Source organism: Typopeltis vanoorti, chromosome 15 (genome assembly GCF_054136105.1).
Source record: "Typopeltis vanoorti isolate ZY-2024b chromosome 15, IOZ_Tvanoo_1.0, whole genome shotgun sequence".
NCBI classification, from domain to species: domain Eukaryota; kingdom Metazoa; phylum Arthropoda; class Arachnida; order Uropygi; family Thelyphonidae; genus Typopeltis; species Typopeltis vanoorti.
In genome coordinates, this window is record NC_143563.1 from 19,783,185 (window position 1) to 19,799,831 (window position 16,647).

At 37.3% G+C, this 16,647-nt stretch overlaps 1 protein-coding gene across 1 annotated transcript in view; it reads left to right on the forward strand.

Moving 5' to 3' along the window:
* The window catches only part of LOC150098441 (nose resistant to fluoxetine protein 6-like), a 49,153-nt gene extending 38,780 nt beyond the window's left edge, over positions 1–10,373 (forward strand). The window contains exons 15-16 of the mRNA XM_090405496.1: positions 3,742–3,884; positions 9,899–10,373. Of these exons, the coding sequence (XP_090261622.1) occupies positions 3,742–3,884; positions 9,899–10,117 (362 nt within the window). The 3' untranslated portion in view covers positions 10,118–10,373. The remainder of the gene's footprint in view (positions 1–3,741; positions 3,885–9,898) is intronic.
* Positions 10,374–16,647: the final 6,274 nt, after the last annotated feature.

Sequence of the window (16,647 nt, forward strand, 5' to 3'; positions counted from 1 at the left end):
ATGGTGGGCTCGGGGTTCCATCACTTAGATGGCGGATCCCACGCCTAAGGCTGTCAAGAATCGCGAAGTTAAAACTATCTTCTTCCCCTATCTACAGAACAGTGCAACAGATATGCCCACGCCTTGTGTTCTGCGGGTGCTGACTCAATTAAGGTGCCCTGATAATGGGACCAGCCTTTAGCCGCCTAAAGTCTTCTTGTGTTAATGGGCTATAGAAAGCCTCTCTGCATATTGACTTTATTAGGACGAGGATCAATCTCCAAAGATCGAGTTGGCAGGGTAGTGACGACTCAAATTGTAGGGCTGGTTGCCACTACAGTGAGACATTGTCTCATATAGCCCAGTGTTGTTTTTGCAACCCATTGGGTCCGCGAGCGGAGGCATGACGCCGTGGTCCCTATTCTGAACAACCGCTTTAAGAACAAAAGTTGGGAGACTGCGGTGGAACCACATTATAGGATCTTCGCAAGTTCGCGTAAGCCAGACTTAGTGATCAAAAGAGATGGTGACGGATGGGTAGTTGATGCCCAGGTGGTGGGAACAGGGCGTCCACTAGCCTATAGCCATAATAATAACGTGAACTACTATAAAAATATCCAAGATCTAGTTAGTGAGGTACAGGAGGAGCATGGGGCAACTCCGAGGTTTACCAGCGCCACCATCTCTTTACATGGCGTATGGAGCGCAGATAGTTATAAGGACTTAAAACAGCTTGGGCTTACGCAGAAGGATATAAAAGTTCTTTCCTTGAGGGCCCTACAGGGCACACTGGTGGCATGGATTTCCACCAGAGAATGACTACGATGATAACTCGAACAGGCCTAGGGTGAAACACTTGTAAAGGCTTAGGCCTATATCAAGTCTGGACGTGATGTAACGGTAGTACTGCCCATAACCAGTACAAAGATTTAAAAAAAATAACCAGTGGTGTACCTCAGGGTTTAGTCCTTGGGTCATTATTGTTCAATCTGTACATTAATGGCATCAGGCTGGTTCTAACATCACATGCGCAATTGTTTGCCAATGATGCAAAGATAGGCAGGGCAATCAGGGATGCTACTGATATTCAGCAATTACAAAATGAATCGACTGGAAATCTGGGCAAACGAAAATGGCTATCAGTTTAATGTAAAGTGTAAAGTTATACACATTGGCGTAATTAGATTTGCAGCAGCGTATTATATTAGCGGGGTTATGCTACAAGAAACTGAAAAGGCAAGGGATCTTGGTGTATTGGTGGATAAGAATTTAAAGTTCAAAGGTCACACAGCAAAAGTTGCAAATACAACTCAGAGGATAATTGCGATGTTGAAGCGAACCTGGACATGTAAGGATAAGGAAGTCATTTTGAATAAGGATCGTTGGTAGTTTTATCTTTTTTGAGTTTCGTGATATTGTTTGCGAAGGCGTGGTTGGATGAGTCTGTTAATTCTTTTTTTTTTCGTTCTTTTTGTAGTATATGCTACACATTATAGGCTAGTATATGTTCATTTTCGCACTTTAGGTTTTTCTTGTGCTTCGTTTCGTTTTTTTGTCTCTCACGGTTCCAAGTACCTCTTCTACGAGATAGATATTAAATTGTATATGATGTTCGCACTCCTCGAATTTTTTTTGTTAATTTGTTTCACGTGAGTATTAAGCAAGTCCTTAATCGTGAGTTTAAAAGTACCTAAGTTGGTATCAGGAAGGGACTTACCTTTCTGTGCGGCATTGTTTTTGCTTGGTGTCTGTTCTTTGTCCTTCATTTTCTCAAGGCACCAAGGCGCTTGGCCGCACGAAGGAAGACTTGGTTTCGAGTCTAGTCGGCGACTAGAGGAAATTTTTCTAAGCCTTTTTTCGACCGGTTCCCGAGTTAGTCGATCTCTGGCACGGGCAAGCGGGTTCTTCCTCCCGGAAACTCGGGTTTTTCGTCCCGTAAACTCAAGAAAATCGATTAAATATATTAATTATATATTTAATTATTAAATTTTTAATAATTAAATATTAAATATATTGTGTTAGGGTTAGGGACCACGAGATGGCGGCACAATTGCGCCATCTCTCTTCACTGTGTACTGTGTACTCAAGAAAATCGGTCATCGAACCCTCATTACCTAAATAAAAGTATTGTATTAGGGTTAGGGACCATCAGATGGCATTAGCCGTCGTCTTCACTGCGTACCGATTAATTAGTGATAGCCTTGGGCCATCTATCGCTGATTGGTACCAGTGGAGATTGAACTGCCCACTCAGTCTCCAAAAGTTAGATAGGGCTAAATGGCCTCGCCTACTCCCGTATACGGGAATAAAAAGGCGTTAGCTGATTTTTTTTTTTTACTGTAGACAGCGCCATTCGGTACGTTTCTGAGATCCTCTTGCTTTCCACGTGCTTTCTGAGATCTAGGAGCATAGGTAATGTTGTCTTCGACTGCAGCCAGAGCATTGGGGACAGTTCACTTCGTCGCTTAATGGCTTATTGCACTTGTTACAGCTTATTGTGCTTGGTGACCTTCGATGTCTCGGTGACCTTTGGACTTTCTTCCCTTTAGCAACTGCAATGCAACTTTTAAAATGGCAGCGTGCTTTGTTCTTTGCTCATTGGTGAAAACAGTTCCCTCTATCTATGAGTTTCGGCACACAAAATTTAGGTTTTGCTCAGCCGATTTCGATGAATTAAACGTCCCTGTCTTCAGCGTAACAAGTAGAATTAAATAGCAGCACTTTCAAGTTAAAAACGCGAGCTAAAACTAGTTAAAAACTATAAAAACGTTTATAGTTTTAAAATCTTTTTTATAATTAAAACTGTAAAAAAATGAGCGGCGATAACAGCGTGCATACATCCATATGCCTACACAGCGCCCTCTGTGTAGGATAATAATAATAAACACATTTTCAATCAGTCTATTAAATCAAATCAGCTATCGCCTTCTTGTTCCTCTACAGGGAGTAGGCGAGGCCGTTTTAGCCCTACCTTTTGGAGACTGAGTGGGCAAATCAATCTCCACTGGCACCCAATTAGAGATAGCTGGCCCAAGGCTATCACTAATTAATCGGTACGCAGTGAAGAAGACGGCTAATGCCATCTGATGGTCCCTAACCCTAATACAATACTTTTATTTAGGTAATGAGGGTTCGATGACCGATTTTCTTGACTTTCGAGAAAAGCTTAGAAAAGGTTCCTGCCGTCGGTGACTGGACTCGAACTTATAAGTCTTTCTTTGTGCGGTCAAGCGCTGTAGAGTGAAAACTCCACTTCTACTGAGCTACACATGCTTTTGTTGATATATACTATTTACAAAATATTGGCGCACACAAATGTCCATACAAGTTCATTGGCTAGGTGCACAATTCTTCATAATTCATAATAAAGGTGTGTGTGTGTGTGTGTGTGTGTGTATCATTTCTCCTTTTTATGTACATGTATTGGATTTATCTGTGCTAATTTTTTGATAGCTTCCTTTTATATACCTTGCATTGATGGGACGATATATTCATTCAATTCTACCCATTCTTCTAAGTTTTAGGAATTAATTATAAGGAAGATTTTCTAATTTCTTCTTGTAAAATGTTATAATCTCTTTTTTTTTAAATAGTTCGCTGTCGCATAGAGGTGGATTTTTGTTGACTCTCCCGTGCATATAAATGCAATTTTTTATTTATTTTTTTTTTGTACAAAGTAATCCTGAACACGATCCTCAGGAGAATATTTATCCCAAATTAAATAAATACTGTTATGTATTTTTCTCTTATTTTTACTATTAGGGATAGTTCAAAAGCTGTTGTCCATGAGATACTTCAATGTGCTAAGCCACTTAACCTTTGGCATGTATCTTCTGCAAGGCCCTATCATTTGGATTCGCTATGGTCTTATAAAGGAAAAAATGGCGATGAGTGCATATAATGAAGTAAGTATTAGAATAAATGGATGAAATTAATAGCAATAAATTTTTTTCATTAATTATTCATTTGTGAATTCTGTTCTCTTCCTATCAATCCCGCCAGCAGTCCTGGATTACGAGCATACCTGGATTCTTTTCCAGATTTTCCAGATAATTTACAGGCCGTTTCAATGCCAGCCCACATTACTGCCATATGTCTATTGGGGCACACTTGTTGCCTGTTATGGAAGTTTACTAATACCGTTATCCGTATGGCACATGCAAGCGCCCTCTGGTGAGGTCGTGTCCCACCCTGATATTCTTGCTAATACAGACAGTATTTACTTCTATTTCAATTTGTCTTCATGCATAGCATTGATGTTTGTACGATGAGTGTTATGCTCATTAAAAACATAAATTTTAATAAAACAAACATATACACTATAATAAATAGTTTAATAAATAAGTTATCGACGACGACTTTTTCCCAACTCGGATGAACTATATCAGAAACAGAAATATAATTTAAAATATATATTTTAAATTAGATTATTTTAAATTATATTTCTGTTTATGACAATTTTGCTCTATGTTTCAGAAGTATTCTAATAAATAAAAGGTGTATATTGTTGATCTTATTGATTTATTTTGAATTCATTTAAAATTTTAATATAATATATAATAAAACATTGTATTTTAGATGAATAATAGTATGTTTTTGAAAAGAGAGAGAGAGAGAGATAGATAGATTACTTTTTTCATACTCATAATATTGTCTTAAGGATTCATATACAGGAAATAGACGTAAATTCGATAAAACAGTTCAAGGTCGCAATGAGCAATTTTATCAGTAACATTGTAGAAAGAAGTCTAAGGAACTAGACATAACGACGAGCAAAATGACAATTTTAGAGAGTTTTATCTTTTCCTTATAAGGACTGGCTTAAAGGGGCGAAGCAAGAATGCTTTTCATATTCCCCGTTATCTGTAGAGGACAGTGTACGGATAAGGTGTTATTGAGCTATTAAAGCTCTGATCATGGCAAGAGGGTAACAGCAATAGCCCAGCCTCAGTTAGAACTTCATTGGCTACAGCATTGCCATCCGTTACCCTCCAAGGGTATTGGATTGAATGAATCAATCACCGCATCTCACGGTCGATTGATTCCTCCTTCTATCTTTTATCTTTTCAAAATTCTTAGTTTTCTTTAATTCAATTTAACTGTAAAATTTTATATGGTATGTACAGTTTCTGTGTACAAATATTTTGTGTTTGAAAAGTTTATATTTATGTCATAAAAATATATAGAGTAAAAGTTAATTCTCTTATCGAAACTGCCTGTTCTGGCTCTAGGAGGGACGAAATTCATAAATAATTTAATGGTCTAAAAGCATGGGAATCTACCGTTCTAAACAGTAATCCAAATATTTTTCTTCATTGACAAATACGTGGAGAATATTAGTGCTGCTATATTTGTATTATAAATCATTGACTTAATAGCAAAATTGGAACTGATAACATACATATTTCATTTATTCAAATTCTATATCAAGATACGGGCTTGATTTTAAATAACAAACAATAATTTCTCAAAGAATCATCATAATTCTTTGAGAAATTTAAAGATTAATGCAAGATAAAATACACACCAAAATAAAGTATAATTTGTGGGAAATTCCCATGCTACGCCTCTTAAACATTATTAATATAATTAACGGCTATTTTAGCCTGTTTTTGTTTATCCTTATAAGGACTGGCTTAAAGGGGCGAAGAAAGAATGCTTTTTATCTTCCCCGTTATCTGTAGAGGACAGTGTAGGGATAAGGTGTTATTGAGCTATTAAAGCTCTGATCATGGCAGGAGGGTAGCAGCAATAGCCAAGCCTCAGTTTGAACTTCATTGGCTACAACATTGCCATCCGTTACCCTCCAAGAGTATTGGATTGAATGAATCAATAGGAGTGTCCCTTATATTTAATACATTGGCTAACATAACTCAAAAGGGGTATATATATATATTTTAGGGCATTATGGGCGAGTATAGAAGGCAATTATGGCAGAATAAAAAATGTAGAAAGATTATATACATACCTTGATTTTGGTTTAAAGATGCCTTCTAAATCCAAGCTCTTGTTAAAGGGGGGGGGGGGGGGAGAGAGGGAAAGAACATGGGGATGTACTTGAGACACGGGAAATAAGTTTGGGAACCCGGGTTACTATTAATAATATATATATAAATATATATATATATATATTATTTTGTTGTGGGGAGAGGGGGGGGGAAGAAGGGGAAGGGTATCCTTATGTGGAAATTGGGCAAGGGTTTACGGGCTGTGGACCGTTTCGGTCATCGTCTGACCATCGTCGGAACTTTGTGGGAATGACTGTAGAGCTATGTCAAGGCTGCAAGATGTATCTGCCAAATTTGGGCATTTGTTGTCGCTAAATGGCCGGAGGCGTGGCTTAATTTGTAAGTTTTGGAACATCCAACATTCGGAAGTTAGGTAGGGGTTGATAGAATTACCGTCGCATGATAGAAATGCGTTGATAGAATTACCATCGCATTTATGGCAATAGTTTCGGATATTCTAAGCATCGTTTCGTTTTCTTGTTTGTCAATGATTATGGCTTTGTCAATTTGGGGGATGTGTTTTAGTTCAAGGGCGTGAGCTGCAATTTCAGTCTTCCCTGTATTCTGTGTTTTGTTTTTCTTTTTGATGTTGCGATGTTTTTTCGTGTTCAGATATTCTGGAATGGGAATATTGCAATCCCTGAAGTGCTCTTGTAGTCTAATTACGACCTAATTGTAGGTGACGTGTAGGTGACGTCACAATCTTTTTGACAAGGAAATTTGTAGACTACGTTGTGGTGTTCGAATAAATCTTTATGAGTGAGAGATTTAGTAGGTTTTAGAAGAGTTGCTAATTTATGGTTTGTGGTGAATACACTTACAATATCCGCCAACTTCTTTAAATTCAACAACTCCTTATATGTTCAAATTTTCGGTTCTCCCAATGGGCCAAAACATCAGTGGACAATTAGCGGAGTTATTGTAGCGGAGTCAGTTTAATGTGGCAAAGTGTAAGGTTATGCACTTTGGGGTGAAAAGAACAGCAGCAGTATATCGCATTGGTGGAACCGTACTCCAGGAGATTGATGAGGCCAGGGATTTGGGAGTGCTGGTGGATAGGGAGTTGAAGTTTAGGGGGCACATTGCAAAAATGACTAAAACAGCTCACCAAATCACTTGGCTTATGAAAAATACTTTAACATGCAGAGACAAACAAGTTGTTGTTCCTCTGTATCTAGCCTTGATAAGACACCATCTGGACTTCTGTGCCCAGGGTTTCTTCGTGATGGGGAGGAAGTGGAGAGGGTCCAGAGACGAGTGACCAAGATGATAGCAGGTCTGTGGAATGAACCTTATGAGAATAGGTTGAGGATTTGTGGGTTGCAGAAATTGGACGATAGGCGAAGGAGGGGTGATATGATTGAGACATTCAAATTACTGAAGGGTTTTTATAAGATTGATCCAGAAGATATTTTTGAAAATATGACTGGTGGTGGGAGGACTAGGGGCCATGCATGGAAGCTGGGCAAGAGCGTGGTTGACAACGGTGTTAGAGCTAGGTTTTTTACTTGGAGAGTGGTGAATGAGTGGAATAAGCTTCCAGAGTCTGTTGTGGGTGCTACGACCGTGAATGAGTTCAAGGCAAGATATGATAGATACTGTGTGAATGTTGAATAGTTGTTCCAGACATGATGTTAGAGCCTCCCTCGATGAGTCTGTCGACTCCTTGGAGTTTCCCGGAACAATAATAATAATAATAATAATAATAATAATAATAATATTCCTGCCACACATTGAATCACTTCTACTCCCCCCTTCCCTCCCCCCGGCATCACCTTCTATGGCAGATACGTAGACGATATTCTATGCATTGGCAAACCCTCACACATCTCCGCCTTACAAACATCCCCCAACGATTATAGCAACAGACTACAATTCACCACGGAAACAGAACAGAACAAATCCATCAATTTCTTAAATCTTACATTAATCAGAAGCCATAACAGAATTGCCACGAAGATATTTCACAAGCCCACACATGTCGGAAACTACCTCCACTTCAATTCATACCACCCATATTCCGTTAAAAAATCAGTCATCCTATCACAATTTATCAATGCTTACAAATTCTCCACCAACAGCAACTTTCTTAACACTGAACTCAAGTATTTAACACAGGTTTTCAAAAATCGAAACTACCCCACGCATCTAATAAATTACGCGAACTATACGGCAAAATCCCGTCTTAACAATAATACAACAAAAGCAGACTTCCCGACACGTATGGTCATCAAATTGCCATACATACAAGGCTTACAAATGCATTTTCAAAAACACGGACTATAAGCTAGTATTCACCACAAACCATAAATTAACAACTCTCCTAAAACCCACTAAATCTCTCACTCATAAAGAATTATTCGAACACCACAACGTAGTCTACAAATTTCCTTGTCAAAAAGATTGTGACGTCACCTACAATTAGGTCGTAATTAGACTACAAGAGCACTTCAGGGATTGCAATATTCCCATTCCAGAATATCTGAACACGAAAAAACATCGCAACGTCAAAAAGAAAAACAAAACACAGAATACAGGGAAGACTGAAATTGCAGCTCACGCCCTTGAACTAAAACACATCCCCCAAATTGACAAAGCCATAATCATTGACAAAGCCATAATCATTGACAAACAAGAAAACGAAACGATGCTTAGAATATCCGAAACTATTGCCATAAATGCGATGGTAATTCTATCAACGTCCACCGCCCCTACCTAACTTCCGAATGTTGGACGTTCCAAAACTTACAAATTAAGCCACGCCTCCGGCCATTTAGCGACAACAAATGCCCAAATTTGGCATATATATCTTGCAGCCTTGACATAGCCCTACAGTCATTCCCACAAAGTTCCGACAATGGTCAGGCGATGACCGAAACGGTCCACAGCCCGTAAACCCTTGCTCCAGTTTCCACATAAGGATACCCTTCCCCTTCTTTCCCCCCCTCTCCCCACAACAAAATAATATATATATTATTAATAGTAACCCGGGTTCCCAAACTTATTTCCCGTGTCTCAAGTACATCCCCATGTTCTTTCCCTCTCTCCCCCCCCCCCCTTTAACAAGAGCTTGGATTTAGAAGGCATCTTTAAACCAAAATCAAGGTATGTATATAATCTTTCCACATTTTTTATTCTGCCATAATTGCCTTTTATACTCGCCCACAATGCCCTAAAATATATATATATACCCCTTTTGAGTTATGTTAGCCAATGTATTAAATATAAGGGACACTCCTAAACAAAAACAGGGTGAATCAATCGACCGTGAGATGCGGTGATTGATTCATTCAATCCAATACCCTTGGAGGGTAATGGATAGCAATGCTGTAGCTAATGAAGCTCTAACTGAGGCTCGGCTATTGCTGTTACCCTGCTGCCATGATCAGAGCTTTAATAATAGCCCAATAACCTTATCCCTACACTGTCCGCTACAGATAACGGGGAATATGAAAAGCATTCTTGCTTCGCCCCTTTAAGCCAGTCCTTATAAGGACTATATAAACAAAAACAGGAAAAGGAGGAAGGGTGAGAACCACCATACCCTTGGAGGGTAATGGATGGCAATGCTGTAGCCAATGAAGTTCTAACTGAGGCTATGTTATTGCTGTTACCCTCCTGCCATGATCAGAGCTTTAATAGCTCAATAACACCTTATCCCTACACTGTCCTCTACAGATAACGGGGAAGATGAAAAGCATTCTTGCTTCGACCCTTTAAGCCAGTCCTTATAAGGACTATAAGGATAAACAAAAACAGGCTAAAATAGCCGTTCATTATATTAACACCAAAATATTTTTTATATATAAAAATTTAAAAAACATTATCTCAGAAGTTGATTGATACAAATGATTTTGATGAAAATCGAGAATTGTAGACTTATTTGTGCTTTTTTTTCTTGTAATTTTCAGATTTACGAATTCATCGGACACACTGTAATTTCTTTGTTTGCTGCATTTATTTGTTATCTACTTGTAGAAGCTCCTTTTGTAAATCTGAAAACCATTGCTTTCTCAGCAGTAAGGCGAAAATTAAAAGGATGTCCTAATGCAAAAAAGAAAGTGGAAATAACTGATGTTAGTACAATACGTGTTTCTAGTGATCAAAACTCTAAGAAAGGAGTGCCTTAGCAATGAAAATAATGTAAAAAAATTATTGATTGTATTCAACCTGTTATTTAAATCCTTCCTGAAAGGAGATATATCTATTGTTACAAATCATAAAATGAGAAGTACAATGTAATCAAAATATATAGATGAGACTTTTTTTATTACATAATAAGACGCAAATGTAATAAAAAATACAGGATAAAAACTGAAGCCATCTTACACTGGCATATACCCTTTAAATACATAAAAAACTACATCAGATAAACCAAACAATAAATTTGCTTCTTTGGTACGTTGAAGATTTTTTTTATTTATTATTTTATTTTTTTGTCCACTGGAACAATGAAATCCATGATATATTAATATTTTTTCCAGGTGGCGTATTAGTTAATGTCGTATATAATCCACTTTTCGTTGTTTATCGTGTGGCTCTCCGTCCCATTAGTTATTTCAGAAGTTGAATTATATTAATGGTATGTGTGATCAGATGTTCTTAGGATAAATGAAGTTATTAATATGATATGAATAAAGTCAGAAATCTGGTGTCGTTTTTTTTTAGTTGATTGGAGTTTCGTGCATGGGTCGAGTTAGGCCTAATTTACATTTGTATGACGATAAGCATTGTATTGCTGGTGAAGACACGACAACCTAGGAGCTAATGGTATTGTTGCAACGTGTTATTGGTTAACGTTTAAAAATGTTACTAAATTCTAAGGATGGAAGCTCAGCAATGTTTCAAAAGGAATAATCATCATATTAACTGCTTCTGAATTAGTTTCTAGTGAAACATTGATAGAGTAAATCAAAGCGATTTAAGGAATAAAAAATACTTATTATCGTCTGTTGTTATTTTTAAGGATATAAAATACACAGATTTAAACAAATAGATTTTATAGTACTGTTATAATACTGAAAATACTGAAGTTGATTTCTAAATTTCACATTCTATGCAAATTCTGGGTGAACCGAACCAACACATTCTCGATGTAGGTTCGCTATACAAGGTTACGTTTACACCGCCTTCTTCAATGAAGTAGAGCCCAATTTTGCCATGGCCGTAAACCGCACACCATGCGGTGACCTCGTTGTGGAGAGGTTTGTCTTGGACATTGCGGAAGAATACTCCCGGTACATCAGAACCTCTCGATTAAAGCAATAATAACACTTTTGCTTGGGACACGCTTACAGAAACGATGAACAAACGTATTGCACTACCAACTCCATATGTATGATAATAAAACTCGACAATAAACATCGTTTCTTCCAAAGTCAACGCCATTTCAACAGCTAAATGTAATGGGGTAGGCTGTACACGTTCTCTTTTATTAATATGCATGCAGTCGAACGGCATATCTCATACCGAGTGTACTGAAACGGGGGGGTCTGGAAGTTCAGTATTGGGTTTTGTGCGCCATAACAAGAACCTCATAGTGAATGCCCGTTTATTATGATGGTAAAAGTTATCTATGCCTCGATAATTGTTTTCAACAAGCGATGTCCGTTTTGTAGCAAATTCATAACGTGTTTGTAATGAAAGACGATAATGCGAGTCACAGACTATTCTCTGCTGACACTGCTGTTTTCAAGAGAGTCATGGAGAGCAAAGACTCAAGTATACTCTTTTCCGCACCACCTCTGAGGTAGAGTATTAGGCGCGCTTTTTTTAACGTGGTATCCCCAGTAGGCCTAATCCACGTCACAGTTTCGCTTACTCACTCATTGGAACAATACATAATAAGCATTATTACGTTCGAAATTGCTTAATGGTTGCACAAACCTTTTCTTTTCTTTAACAAATTCACAGTTTTAATTTTCCTTTTTCTGAAATATGCGCATGAGCAATAAACCATTTGCAGGCCTTTGTGATGTTCGAGACTTCAGGAAGAGACCATACACATCTGCAGCTTGGTTCCACCTTGTTGCAAGATTATGAATTTCTATCTATTTTGCAGGTAATGTATCAAGAGGAATATTACGACTTGCATTTTAGTAGATTCGTCGTTATTATCATCAACTGTCAGAACGTATCGAACACACGTGGAACTATTAGCAGCAGTGTCTACGATGAGGACATTTGCATGTTCTTGAGGCCTTGCAATGAAGTTTCCTTTTTTTTTTTTCTTTTTTTTTTTTTTTTTGTTCTGTACTCTGGGGCAAATACGTGTAATTTTAACAAACGACAATATTAACAACAGACCATTTGGAAGACTGAAAAATCGAAATTTTAAGATTTTTCTTTTTTCATATTCTGTGCGTCTTTAAGGCTTAGACCTTATTGAAATATTCTTGGTTTCTGAAATATTAATTCATTGGGATAAAACGATTTTCTTTTGTCTGTCGGAATTTATTTTGGCTTTTAAATACGCATTTTCTTGACTTTTCTTGTTTTGAGAGATGAAAAACTCACGGTTTTAGGAGGAAAATCCCCCCCCCCCACGTATAAGAACTGCTAACTCATTTTCAGTTAAAAAATTCTTTATGCAGGTTCTTCCTTTCTTATGATCGATTTGAACAGGGGGTCATTCCTAACAAACGGTGTCAACGATACCGAATGAGCTGATTTTCAACTTCTTTACACGAAATTATATAATTTGACTTTATTGCTTTAATCCTTTTAACCCGTTGATTATCATTTGCATATTTGTAAGTCTCTTTCATTTTTGATCGCAGTTGAAACTTAGCTGAATACAAGAAGCGAATTCGTTGGTTTTATTGCTTCGTGCATTTCAAACGCGCTATTTGTCGAACTTAATCGAAATCCTGAACTCTTCTTTGATAATCCTATTTCTTAAAAATTATTGTGTACTATTTCCTCCATCATTCTGTGTTCGAACTTCAATACATAAAGAACTTCATGTATCCATCGTACGAAGTGACACCATGGGATTTCATCCGGGAATGAATCATTTTTTCAGTTTTTAATTATTCCACTTGATGTCATAAGGCACATCTTCTTCAGCGAAGTCATTTCCTCGAAGAATTGAAGATAGATGATGTGACCACCCTTCATGCATCAAAACAATGTCCAAGTTGCTGATAGTGCTGCAATGCAGTTTCAGTGGAATGATTACGCTTTGAAGTTCAATATCTGAAGGTGTATTAATGCAATCTTTTAAAAATAGTTTACGATAATCTGATGTTTCTCCGTAATGATATTAGTTTCTTGCCAAGAGTCCAACTGTTTATTTCGTATGATTATACCGGAGTGTGGTGGAGTAAATAAGGCAAATAATAACCAACCGTGTCCTGCAAAGTATTCATTGACTCCGCTTTTTGACAGTCTTCTTCCCAAGATTTTATTTCATAACAAAGAATCTTGGGTCGAAGATACCCTCAAAAAAGGGAAGAGTTCTTCATGCTACAGATCCCAACATTTTCCTTAAGATCCATAAAGAGAATTTTACCTTTGAGACCAATCATAAATTGTGTAGGTTGTAGAAGTGGAAAACTCTGAAAACACCAGTCTAAACTGCTCTCACCTTTTAGAGGAAAATCTTCTTCAAAATTCACACGTTACAAGAATAAAATGTCAGGAATATCTTTTTTTCTTTTTTTTTAATAGTTTCGCTCTTCCCAAACATCACGTCCGCTGATACAACAGAATTATTAGCAATGACTTTGTTTCAGAATAACTTAAACCCGTGTTATTTTATTAAACCTCATAAACGCTTGTTATTTTATTATTTGTGTATTTATTTTTGTGAGAACTAGTTTTATAAATAGACAGCAAGTGTTGCGATGTTCCCTCTTATTTTTTTTTTTCAATATAGCCATCTGTTACATGGAAAGATGGGGAAAAGTGGGGGAAACCACACACGACAAACAACAACAACAACAAAAATAAAATGGAACATTTTGAACACAAAATATCTTCCTTCCTTCTTAATATATTCCTTCCAAGCCTTCCAAAGTTCAGATATGTTTGTGATGTATTTGCTGTCTGCACTTCTTCCTCGTCATGAATTTCTAGAGCAAATTAATTGACACCCTAGAATTTAATTTACTGGAAAGTACGAAAATGCTACGCCAGACCATACCATCACCTTTTAGAGAAATGTTTCCAAATGACAACAACGATTCGGCTTGCCCTTAAACTACACCTTCTATTCAAAAAGAAACCGAACTTTTCGAAAATAGAAGAAACTAGTGGCGCCAACTGTTGTATCTTTTTTTTGATGTCGAAAGCGGTAACCTTCATTAGTGTTGTTTCAACTGTTTATGACATTTGTTTCATTAGAAGCCGAGTTACAGTGCCAAGAGTGACAGTATGTTTTGATGAAAGGTCGGAAAATGAGTTTCAAACAGTCAGCTGCGATTGACCTTTGTGTTATTCTTGGTAAAGGTTTTACCGAAACGCTTCAAATGCTTTAAAAACATACGGTGATGAATGCTTATCCCCTACTGAAGTTTACGAGTGGTTTACGCGATTTCAAAGTGGTCTTGAGACACTTGAGAACGACGAAAAGTCGGGCCGTCCAAAAACTGGACTGAGCGAAGTTAACATCCAAAAAGTGCGTGATTTCATCAACGAAAACCCGAACTCGTCCGTGAGATTGACTGAAGATGAATTGAGGATTCCAAAATCAACTGTGCACAACATTTTGACCTAGAGATTGGGCTTTCGTAAATTGACTTCGCGATTTGTTCCCCACAAGTTGACAGACGGCCTTAAAATGTATCGACTTGAACATTGCAAGGACCTCAATAAACCACTCGTAAGGACTCAAACTTCCTTGAAACGATCGTTACTGGTGATAAAAAGTGGTTTTTCAGTATGAGCCCTAAACAAAGCGCCAGAGTACTGAGTGGAGACCACTTGAAGAGAGGGCATCCGAAAAAATGTCGCTTGGAGAAGTCAAAAGTAAAGACAATGCTGATTTGTTGCTACTATTCCGAGGGATCCACAAAGAATTCATTCCGTCTGGCCAAACGGTCAAAATGAGTTTATCTCGAAGTTTTGAAGCGATTGAAAGCAAGAATTCGTCGCGTGTGGCATGAATATCGTGACGATCGACCTCTCGTCAAAACACACGGTCACTCTTGGCACTATAATTTGGCTTCTAATGAAACAAATGTCTTAAACATTGACACAACACTAATGAAGGTTGCTGCTTTCAACAACAAAAAGATGAAACAGGTGGCGCCACTAGTTTCTTCTATTTTCGAAAGTTCGGTTTCTTTTTGGATAGAGACATTAACCTTGTCCAAAGTAGCATTAACTTTCAATGGATATTACACGAAATCATCAGCAAAATAATTGATCATAATTAAATTAATCAAAGTCCTCTTCTAAGAGGTTTCTAGAATTTCTATCCGATATGTAAACGGGTGGCAGAAAGAATTTTAAAAAATTGGCTTCCACACACGAAAGATTTATTTGTGTGTGTGTGTGTATGTGTGTGTGTGTGTAAACCTATAGTACACTTGTATACCGTGGGTGAGCTGGGAATTTTAATTTATATTATTTCTATTTTTCTTATTTGTTTTTTGCATTTTTATTTTATTTCCAGATAATCCGAAAAATCTGTTCTGAAACAACAAAAATGGAACTTTTCAAAAAGCTACTTTAGTGCTCAATAACTGTTGTGGTCGTGTCACACCGGGTGGTGAAATTCACATCCCACCTAAATACAGTCACAAACATCGATGCTGAAGGCAGTATTTGAAAACTCTACCTCTTTGTTGTAGAGTGTATACGTTAAGTAGTCGAACAACCAGCTCAGCAGTTCGATTTCCAAGTTTCTTTCCATCCAGTTCTGAAATTATATATTCCATCTTAGACTCTCCGAAACACAAATATCCTCCATTTTCTTCCCCTGCAGTTTTTACGATATCCCATGCTCATGCTGCCTTTGTTATTATGGTCAGACCAGACATTCTCTTCAGATTCGTCTAGAAGAACATCGAAATTATATCCTATTTCATATTTCTCATCTGTTCTGGTCTGAGCATCCAGGCTTTATATATTAGACATGGAATTCATTGCAAAAAAAAATAAAGCTTTACTTAAAAGTTATTTTACTAGAAATAATATATAGCAAGAAAGTTGTGATGCCCACATCCACAGATCAATCCTCAACAAGGAGACTCTCGTAAACTAACTAATTGGGGAAGTTATTCCAAGCAGTACTTCTCATTATTTGGCTAATAATTTATATATATTTTTAAAAAAATTCATTTCCTTGAATCGAATTAGTCATAAATTGAATTATCCTTCCGCAGTCAATATCATATATTTATCACACGCGCTTAGATTCCAAGTGCTATTCTAACTGGTTTATCTCTTTTCTTATTCATTGAAAATAACTACGAATATTCTGTATGTATTACTCGGAATGCTTTCCTTATGAATGTTGTGTCATTATTCCGTAATTAATGGAATCAGTCAATAGAGAAAGAGAAAAAGAGAGAGAGAGATGTGAGTGAAGTGAATCGAATAGAAAAAGTTACTCCTTGTAACTTGCGCATGATCGTAGAATATTTCTCCATTTTTGTTTTCCATGCAATTACTGAATAGTCAGTACCTGCTATACTCGCTTCCGATTTCTCCA